The following is a 9,939-nucleotide window of genomic DNA, read 5'->3' on the forward strand; positions in this document are numbered from 1 at the left end:
ATAGATAGATAGATAGATAGATAGATAGATAGATAGATAGATAGATAGATAGAGCTATATAATATATATATTTCTCTCACCGTATATATGTGTGTGTATATATACGCATGTATGTGTGTGTGTGTGTATGAAGAGACTGAGTGATTTATCATGAAGGATTGGCTCACACAATTATGGAGGCTAAGAAATCTCATGATCTGTCACCTGCAACCTGGAAACGCAAGGAAACCAGTGATATAATTCCAGTCCAAATGTGAAGATCTGAGAACCAGGGGAGCCAATGGTATAAATCCAGTCCAAGTGCCAGAGAAATCCAATGTCCCTGCTCAAGTAGGTTTGTAGGAAACATAAAGGGGCACATTTCTCCTTCCCTGACCTTTTGTTTTATTTAGACCCTTGATGGACTGAATGATTCCCATCCACATTGGAGAGGGCCATCTACTGAGCACACTTATTTAAATGTTTATCTCCCCTGAAAACTCTCAGACACACTCAGAAATAATGCTTAATCTGGGCAGCTGTTGGCTCAATCATGTTGATACATAGAATTGCCATGGCACCCACCCACAGAACTAACTGGTAAATTGTCAATAGCATTAGATTTGCCATAGATTCAGAGATACTTGCCAATTCACTTCAACTAGATAGGGTTTGAGTTTCTTAATTCTCTCCTTTAGTAAATGATGCTGCCTGCATCTTCCAAAATACAAAACAGCTAATCTTTCTTTTGTTGGATGACTAGCTTTCCTAATCTGTCATGGATTTCTGGGTTTATTTACAAATCCCCACTACCTCCTCCATATTGAGTCTCTGAGGTAGCTGAGTTGCTAAATCTGCTAAATACATGGTAATTTTTTAAGCCTTACACTTTCAATTTATTAACTTATTAAGGCTCACAGTAGCTCTATCATTATCCTTCACTTTTGAAGTTGAAGAAACTGAGGTGGTTAAATAACTTGCACATAGTCACACAGTTGGAATTAAAAAAGTTGTCGCTAAGCAAAGCTAAGATTCCAACTCAAGGAAATCCATCTTCAGAGTTCATGCTCTCAACCGCTACCTTACTTTGCCCTGAAAAAATGAAAGATCCAAGGCTGGGCGCGGTGGCTTATGCCTGTAATCCCAGCACTTTGGGAGGCTGAGGAGGACAGATCTCGAGGTCAGGAGATCGAGACCATCCTGGCTAACATTTCTACTAAAAATACAAAAAATTAGCTGGGCGTGGTGGCGAGCGCCTGTAGTCCCAGCTACTCGGGAGGCTGAGGCAGGAGAATGGTGTGAACCCGGGAAGCGGAGCTTGCAGTGAGCCGAGATCATGCCACTGCACTCCAGCCTGAGAAAAAGAACGACCCCCCAAAAAAAAAAAAAAAAAAAAAAAAAAAGATCAATTTAAGAGCACACCAAAAGTTTCAGAATAGCTAAGCTACCTAACTAAAATTAAAATTAATCAATTTCACACATCTGACTATGGTCTTATGATATTCATACGAGTATATTTTCCATCTTCTGTTGACCACCGCCATGAGTTACCCCTTTCTGGTTCACACTATAAAAATTATAACAAGAGGATATGTTCTCTTTTCTCCTAAATATTTATACTCTTTTCATTAGGTAACAAACAAAGAAACAAAAACCCTGTAACATAACACCCACAAAAGGATTGAATAAAAATAATGGTGTGACAAGTCCAAATTTTGCTTCCAAACAAAGCAAATTTATTTAACACAAAGAATATTTTCCAAACTCAAAAAATACTTAAGAAATAATGAAATCAGGGGGGGAAAAAAAAACCCAGCGGGAACAAAATGAAGATGCTAAACTTCAGTTCATTCTATATAAAGCTTTCTAGTTGCTATGTCGTTATAAAGTCCATGGAGGTGAAATTCAAAATTACCTTGCACTATTCAAGCAATAGACTTAATCCTATAGTTAATTTAAGAATGTCATGATTCAATGGCTAAAATAACAGATGGCCAGTGAATACATCTGGATTTTAGTTGTGGTTCTGATGTTATTAACTACTTGGTCAACCTCTGATAGAGTTGAACCTATCATACTTCATAGGACTAGGTAGGCTTTTGCGTTTGTTTTAATTCTAATATTTTATGAATTTCTGAGACTAGTAGCACATTACTTAATAAGCCACATCCAATGCTAAGTATTTCCAAAGAAAGCAACTCACAGTCAAAGTGTGAAGTTACCTTTAAGTATTCATGTTATTTCCTGGCTACAAATCTTATTGCTTAATAACAAATCATATCCTACTGCTCTAAAATAGTTAGCATGCTTTCCAACCCCAGATTACCACTAGGCATACCCAAAAGAACAGCAAGAAAAAAAATCTTATCTTTGGAGACAGTAGTAAAATAAGACATGTTCATTTACTAACAAACACACATACAACATTTTGTATTTAAAGAAATACAAAATATTTAAGTATCTCAAAAATAAATTTATCCAAATGAGAATATATGCTATCTCCCCTACAGATCTTCACTTACTAGGCAATTGAAAACCACCAGTAACACAGCAAGTTGGTTCATAAGTGCTGGAAGAAGATTCCAGGAGTTGTGGCTCAGGTGTTACATTGACCAGAGGTCTACAGGAACTGGATTCAGGGTTCTCAGACTGACATTGGCTAGAGGCACATTCCAGAGTTTGGCAATTTTTAGACTCAGAAGTCTTGGGTGGGCAATTGTTTCCCTTGAGGCTTGCAGGATGGCAGCTCTGGTCTATGAAACCCATCTGCTGAGTGCTTTCTGATTGGCAAGGCTGAGAAACACAAGCCAGCCCTGCTGAAGAACTTTCTGATTGGCACGCTGTCCTTTCGCAGGGCCTGGAATTGGAGTAAGTTGTTTGGACAACTCCGGGGAGGCAGGTACTTTGCACACACCTATTGTCTGTGAATAAGTCCTGTTCACAAATGGTCATTTGGCAGCTGGTGGTTTCATTGCAGGTTTCTTGAAAGTTGTCCAGGAGCCAGGTTCTGCTATGGAAGCTGCTGGGCAAACACAATCCATCTTCAAAGCTTATAGGATTAGTGCCATGTGTGATGGCAGAGAGTGGTGGGGCACTGTGGAAGCTCCTGAGTGAATGGCAGTGGCTATGAGGCATATTGCTAAAATCCTTAATTAAAGATGGTCATAAGGACTCAACATGCTGAGTTTGAAAATTAAATTCTTTGCTGGAGCGATTATATACTCAGAAACCTGGGTGTTGGCTTCTTCTCAAGACTTCTTTGCAACTCCTTGCTTAAACTAATTTGAAGGATAACATCTCATTAGCACTTTGGTTATATATGAAGATGATGTCTTATTAACAAAGATGTAAGTCCATTCTGAATCTTCAAAATGGCTTTTATGTTAGCTCTAAAGATGACTCATTCAAGGTGGGGTTGGTCAAATAAGAGTCTAAACCTGTTCACCCAAGCTAACATTTTTTTTTTTTTTTTGCCACCATGACTCTGCACATTGGTAAGTGGACAACAAGAAATGCATAAAGCAGTGGCCAATTGAATACTGATTAACATTTAGCACTGGTTTTGAGAGCTGCCCATGTAACAGAATGTAGTAATTTGATGTTCAAGACATTTAAAGTTAGAATTGGATCCAGTTGAGCCCCATCTCATTCCACTCAGATACTGTTCTCTCCAGTGGACCAGGATGTGAGAGGACTTTGTGATCAGATTCCTTCTCACTGTTCATGCGAAGTACTGAACGTGGCCATTGCCCAAGGAACACCTGTCTTTTGCCTAACATTTCATTTCCCTCATCTCCTTGAAAGCCAAGTTTAAGTGCTTCCTTTTCCTGAAGTCTTTCCCCATCTTCCCATTTAGGAGTTATTACTTCCTTTTCTGAATTACTAATAGATTTAATTCCTTTTTTCTATACTTGACAAAGTGGTTTGTTTACTTGTGTTTGTGCTTCTCAAAGGTTGATTACTTACCTTTATAACAAACCTTCTTCAGATGTGTTTTTCATCTTTCTCTATTCTGTGTTTTTTTTATTGACTGCAGACAGATGAGCAGCTCCTTTGTTTATTGCATTAGGACATCGTTCTTAGCATAGTTTCATACTCATGGCACAGAACGGACCAGCACAATTTCTGTAACATATTCTATAATATACTTGGCTCAGCTAATGACAATAAAATAGAAGTATAGTCTTAGTGCACTATCTAGACTCCCTTTCCAAGGTCTGAAGAAGCCCAAGAACATTCAGCAATTCTCAGTAATTCTTATGCAAACACTTCCTTGATATGTGAAAGACTGAGGATATTATAAATATAAAGGGGCACATCTGAATACTTTCAGCTTTATAGGCTGCATACTCATCTTGTATACAATACCTTTGTAACACATGCAAGTCATTCATAATTTTGAATAACCACACTTGTATGTTTAAATACCTCACTGTGCCCTCCACATGAACCCTAGAGCCACCCATTTAATTCTTACACATATTTGTATTTATTATTGCACAGAGGCTTCATTATTGCACGGAGGCTTCATTATAGCTTGTGACTTTCTTGCTTAAAGATACCAAATGGATTCTCATTGTCCTTAGAATAAGATCTTTTTCCTTTAGCCTTCCCTACAACATCTTATAAGACGTAGCCATTAGCCTATTTTTCTTTCTTCTTCTTCTTCTTTTATTTTTTATTTTTTGACGGAGTTTTGCTCTTGTTGCCTAGACTGTAGTGCAATGGCATGGTCTTGGGTCACTGCAACCTCTGCCTCCCTGGTTCAAGCAATTCTCCTGCCTCAGTCTCCCAAGTAGCTGCGATTAGAGGCGCCAACCACCACGCCCAGCTAATTTTTGTATTTTTAATAGAGACAGGGTTTCAACATGTTGGCCAGGCTGGTCTCAAACTCCTGACCTCAGGTGATCTTCCCATCTTGGCCTCCCAAAGTGCTGGGATTACAGGCGTGAGCCACCACACCCGACCCTATTTTTCTAAGAGTAACTCTTGTCATGTGGCTCTGCCCAACATGCTTCATCCTCACAGGCCTTATGTAGCTCCTTGGCACACTAAACCTTTCCTTGCCTCTGTACTTTGCACACGCAGCTGCCTGTCTGTTTCACCCCTCCATTGCTTTCTCCCATTCTGTCTATAGTTCTCATCTTTTGTGTCTTAAGAGTTACTTCTTTGAATGTCTCTCTATCATCCTATATGAAAAAATTCCATTATCAGGGTCTAATATTTTTTTCCTTTTTAAAACTCATCTTAACTTATGATGATTTTATTTATTTCTCTTTTGTACCTTTGCCACTAATTGTGAATTCCATGAAGAGGAGAAGCATGTGTATCTTCCTCACTTCCATACCCACAACACTGTGCCTGGTGTCTTGTTGCCATATCACGAGATCTCCATAAATGTATCTATCTTCAAAAATTCATAAATAGAAGGTGCTAAATAAAAATTGATTCAAATTATAACTAAATGTCTGAAGAAATATAGTTTTGAAATTTTGGCATATCCAAGATTTCTAAGAATTGGCAAGAGTATTGAACTCAAAGGAAAAAAAATTAAAAACTATGTCTATCTTTTGGCTACCCCTTTGTTTAATAAGAACAAAATCATTAAGAAAGCTACTTATTAGCACGGCACAAACTTATTTAATTATTTCAAAATCATGTTTATTTGTAGGTTATTTATTTATTTATTATTGTTTGAGACAGAGTCTTGCTCTGTCATCCAGGCTGGAGTACAGTGGCGTTGATCTTGGCTCACTGCAAACTCCACCTTCCGGGTTCAAGCCATTCTCCTGCCTCAGCCTCCCAAATAGCTGGGATTACAGGTGTGCGCCACCATGCCTGGCTAATTTTTGTATTTTTAGTAGAGACGGGGTTTCACCATGCTGGCCAGGCTCATCTTGAACTCCTGACCTCAGGTGATCCACCTGCCTTGGCCTCCAAATGTTCTGGGATTACAGGCATGAGCCACTGTGCCCAGCCGTGTAGGTGGCCCAGCCATTTCATTACCATGAAAATGGGAAGCAGTTTTCAATGTTTTCAATGCCAACACAGAGTCCTCTTGCCAAATTGTGTAGGCATAGGCAGGACATCCTATAGGATGGAATTTACAGAACTGTCTCCAGCCAGCAGCCTTCTTATTAATTTCACAATATGCAGTCAGTTAGTGAGTACTTGGGCAGTCCCTTCAAATTTCATATGGTGATGTTAAGTCTGTCATTTGTGAATAAGGTCACTCCATGAGTTATTTTCTCTTTGGAATGAGGCATTCACACATTTTATTTAAGTGAGTGCCAAATTAATAAGTCTTTCAGTATATAATTTTGATTCAATGAGTAAACACAGATTTTGGTTGTTGCTGGATTTATAGAGGGAGTTACCTGGTTTATTACTATGGGATGACGTAAGAATTGTTTACATGCAGCCTACTTAAAGCTAAGTATTAGCTTTGTAAGCATTTGAAAATGTATGATTATGTAGTTTATCTGCTGGTATTCTTGAGAAATAGATAGAACTGGTTACCTAATTGCATATAATAACTGGATACTCTTGCTACTAAGGGTTGAACAATTTCCTGGTCTCTCCTGGACTTGAAATCATTCTCCTGGAATGATTGCAGCTGCAGTGGCACCTCCTCACCACCAGAGGGTGGAATATCAACATTTGGTATGAGGATGCAATTAAATATAAGAATTCTAGAGTGAGAATGCCAGGATTCTAAGCCAATATTTACAGTAAGTTTTCTATGTCATGCCTTTTTCATTTTAAAAATTAAAATAAACGTGATGTTGTATATGGTACCAGATTACCTGCCACATATTGAATGATAAATAACAACAGCTATTATTACTGATTAGGTTAGGAATCTTCATGCAGACTAAGACACTTCTCATGATAACGTCAATCTAGGATTGAGATAAAATTATAAGCGAAAACAAGCACAGTTTTTTATGTTTATGATTATGTTGTTGATTTATAATTATGTGTTAATTTTCACATTCCATTCCTTTAAAGGTTGGATTATACTTATTCCCATTAAGGATGGAACTTGTCTTCATCTCCCAAGAGCTCAGCATTTGGTAGTTGTAACATTGAATAATTTATATGTCCTTTATATTTGATCATATGGCTATGCTAAACTTCTTAATCATTTGTTTAGAAACATTAATGTGAAATAAAAAATAAAATAACCATTCTTTTTTTTTTTTTTCAGAGGCAGGGTCTTCCTCTGTAGCCCAGGTTGGAGTGCAGCAGTGTGATCACAGTTTGTAACCTCGAACTCCTGGACTCAAGCAATCCTCCTACCTTGGTTTTCTGAATAGCTAGGACTACAGGCTCACACCACCACACTTCACTATTTTAAATTATTTTGTAGATACAGGGGTTTCACTATGCTGCCCAGGCTGGTTTTGAATCCCTGGACTCAAGTGATCCTCCTGCCTCACCCTCCCGAAGTGTTGGGATTACAGGCATGAGCCACCATGCTTGGGCCTAGTCACTCTCTTCATCCCAATGGTACCATAATTTATTTACCTCATCCTTGTCTTCGTTTTATCTCATCAACCAAACTCATACCAAATGCCCTAAGTTAATTTTAATCCATTCCTCTTCTCCATTCACCAATGCCCTAAGTTAATTCTAATCCATTCCTCATCTCCATTCAAGAAGTTTCATAAAGAACAATTGCATAGCAATGGAGGAATACTAGAAAAAGCGTGAAGAGATCTGGCTTTCAGCCTTGCCTCCATCAATTCACTGCATAAATTTGGACAAGTCACTCTGCCTCTCTGGATATCTTTTAAGATAATGAGTTTAGATGAGAAGCTCTCTAAGGTCCCTTCCAGCTGTCACATCCTACAATTTTCGGTCAGAATCTTAATAACATAGAATTAACATTACATGACATCTTGTCAAATCTGTTTGTTGAATGAAATCTTCACTTGCATTTAAGACCATCTGATTTTTATTAAGATTACATATAAAATTTTAACAGGACAGACCAAAGACTGAAGTCAGTACATTATTAGTTCCCACAGATGCTAGTCAGGATCCACAACTGTAAAATTAGTAATCTTATAGTATTTAATCTTATAGTATTAATCTTATATTAATTCATCTTATATTATTAATCTTATAGTATTTGAGAGCAACTCTTGAGAATAAATTAAAAGTATATTTCTGCAGTCAAGTGCATGTTAGTCTACCACAAAAGAGGCTTTTACTGAGGAAAATGAATAACTTTTCTTAAATATAACATTCTATGAAATAAATCAAGTACCACATAACCCTTCTCAGACACTGTAATGCATATAGAAAAAAATTTTAAGTTATAGAATACTTCAAATTCTTATGCAGAATATAGAAATGGTATTTTGCCAGCTTTCTGTTTCTAATGAGAAATAGATATTTTATAATATGATAAAGTAAAGCATATGTGACATCATTTGTTCTCTGAGACTATCTCTAAATAATTTTGCTTCTTTGGCTAGTTCTTGGTCACTTACAATTCAGTTATATGACACGTTAATTCAAATAGCCAAACAAAAAACAAAAGAAGTAAAACATAAAAGTTGGAGGATTACACAGTGTCTATGCAGCTCTTAACAATAAGTAATTGGAGAAAAGAATGAACCATAGTGTTTTGACTATCTGAGTATTACAGTCCACATTTTCCGACCCTTTGTTCCATTGTATCTTGGATGTGAAAGCATTATAGTTTATTGTAGTAATTATACCCTTGTTTTTGCTTCTTTTCCCAGATATAGTTGTTCTTGCCTTCCTCTGAGGTTATCTTTGAGTGAAGCTATTTTTCTGTTTGTGTGTGATCCAGAAATGTGAATTTGTTTTTGAGCTGTCTCACTTCTGTAGGCACTGGAGTTGTGACAATGTGTCATTAAGACATTGAGATTGTGCTAAATCCATTGTGATGACGATGATCAGAGGATTGGTGACAACTAGCTTATCTAAAAAGAGTTCCACTAGCAAAAATGAATGCGTGTTTGATGTGTCATTGACATATCCTGGGGACTGTCACCTAGCTCAATTCCATTTATTTATTCAATATTTATTTATCTTTTATTGAGTACAGGCATACCACATTTTATTGTGCTTTTCTTTATTGCACTTTGCAGATACTGCATGTTTTACAAATTAAAGATTTGTGGCAACACTGAGTTAAGCAAAGCTATTGGCATCATTTTTCCAATAGTGTGTGCTCACTTCAGGTCTCTGTGCCACATTTTGGTAACTCTTGCAGTATTTCAGACTTTTTCATTATTATTTTATCTGTTATGGTGATCTGTGATCAGTGATGTTTAATGTTATTCTTGTAATTGTTTTGGGGTGCCACAAACCACATCCATATAATGAAATGGGAAAAGTTCTTTTGTTCTCCCTTGCAAGGCATGCAATGGGGTTGTGGCTCGCTTCTTTGGTGATCCCCTGCTCAAACCTCTGGGGGAACAGGCAGATGGACAAGTTGTGGGGCTCCAACCCTACAGCAGTGTCTAGGAGTGAATGTTTACAGCTGTAGCCCCCATGGGCTGTGTTACGGTGTTCTTTCAGTTTAGCTGTCCATAGGCAGCTTGTGTTAGTCAGCTCAATTACACCCTCTGCCTTATCACAAAGACAGGGGGCTTTCTGTATCCCAGAGTTTGTTGCCTTGGTATACCAGAAGAATCAGAGCACATGTGGGCTTGGAGAATGAGTTGAGTGCAAGTTTTATTGAATAGAAGTGGCTCTCAGCATATCGGGGAGCCAGAAGGGAGATGGAGGGGGAAGGTGGTTGTACCCTGGAATTGGGCCTGCTCAGTGGTCAGGCTCTCCTCTAACTGCCCCAGCCAAACTTCGCATCATTCCACCAGTTGATGGTCTGTGGGTCTGCCAGGGTCTGTCAGTGTGCTCTTCCACCAGTGCATTCCTCTTGACGTCCAGCCACTTGTGTCTTCTTCTGCTGGTGTGTTC

General features: G+C 38.1%; 1 protein-coding gene across 1 annotated transcript; it reads right to left on the reverse strand.

Moving 5' to 3' along the window:
• Positions 1-2,156: 2,156 nt before the first annotated feature.
• Positions 2,157-4,713, reverse strand: LOC116274433 (keratin-associated protein 27-1-like). The gene has a single exon (XM_031664946.1). It carries the CDS (start codon positions 3,112-3,114, stop codon positions 2,494-2,496), a length of 621 nt encoding a protein of 206 aa, XP_031520806.1. The 5' UTR covers positions 3,115-4,713; the 3' UTR covers positions 2,157-2,493.
• Between the last annotated feature and the right edge of the window lie 5,226 nt (positions 4,714-9,939).

The sequence above is a fragment of the Papio anubis genome, chromosome 4 (genome assembly GCF_008728515.1).
Source record: "Papio anubis isolate 15944 chromosome 4, Panubis1.0, whole genome shotgun sequence".
Lineage (NCBI taxonomy): Eukaryota > Metazoa > Chordata > Mammalia > Primates > Cercopithecidae > Papio > Papio anubis.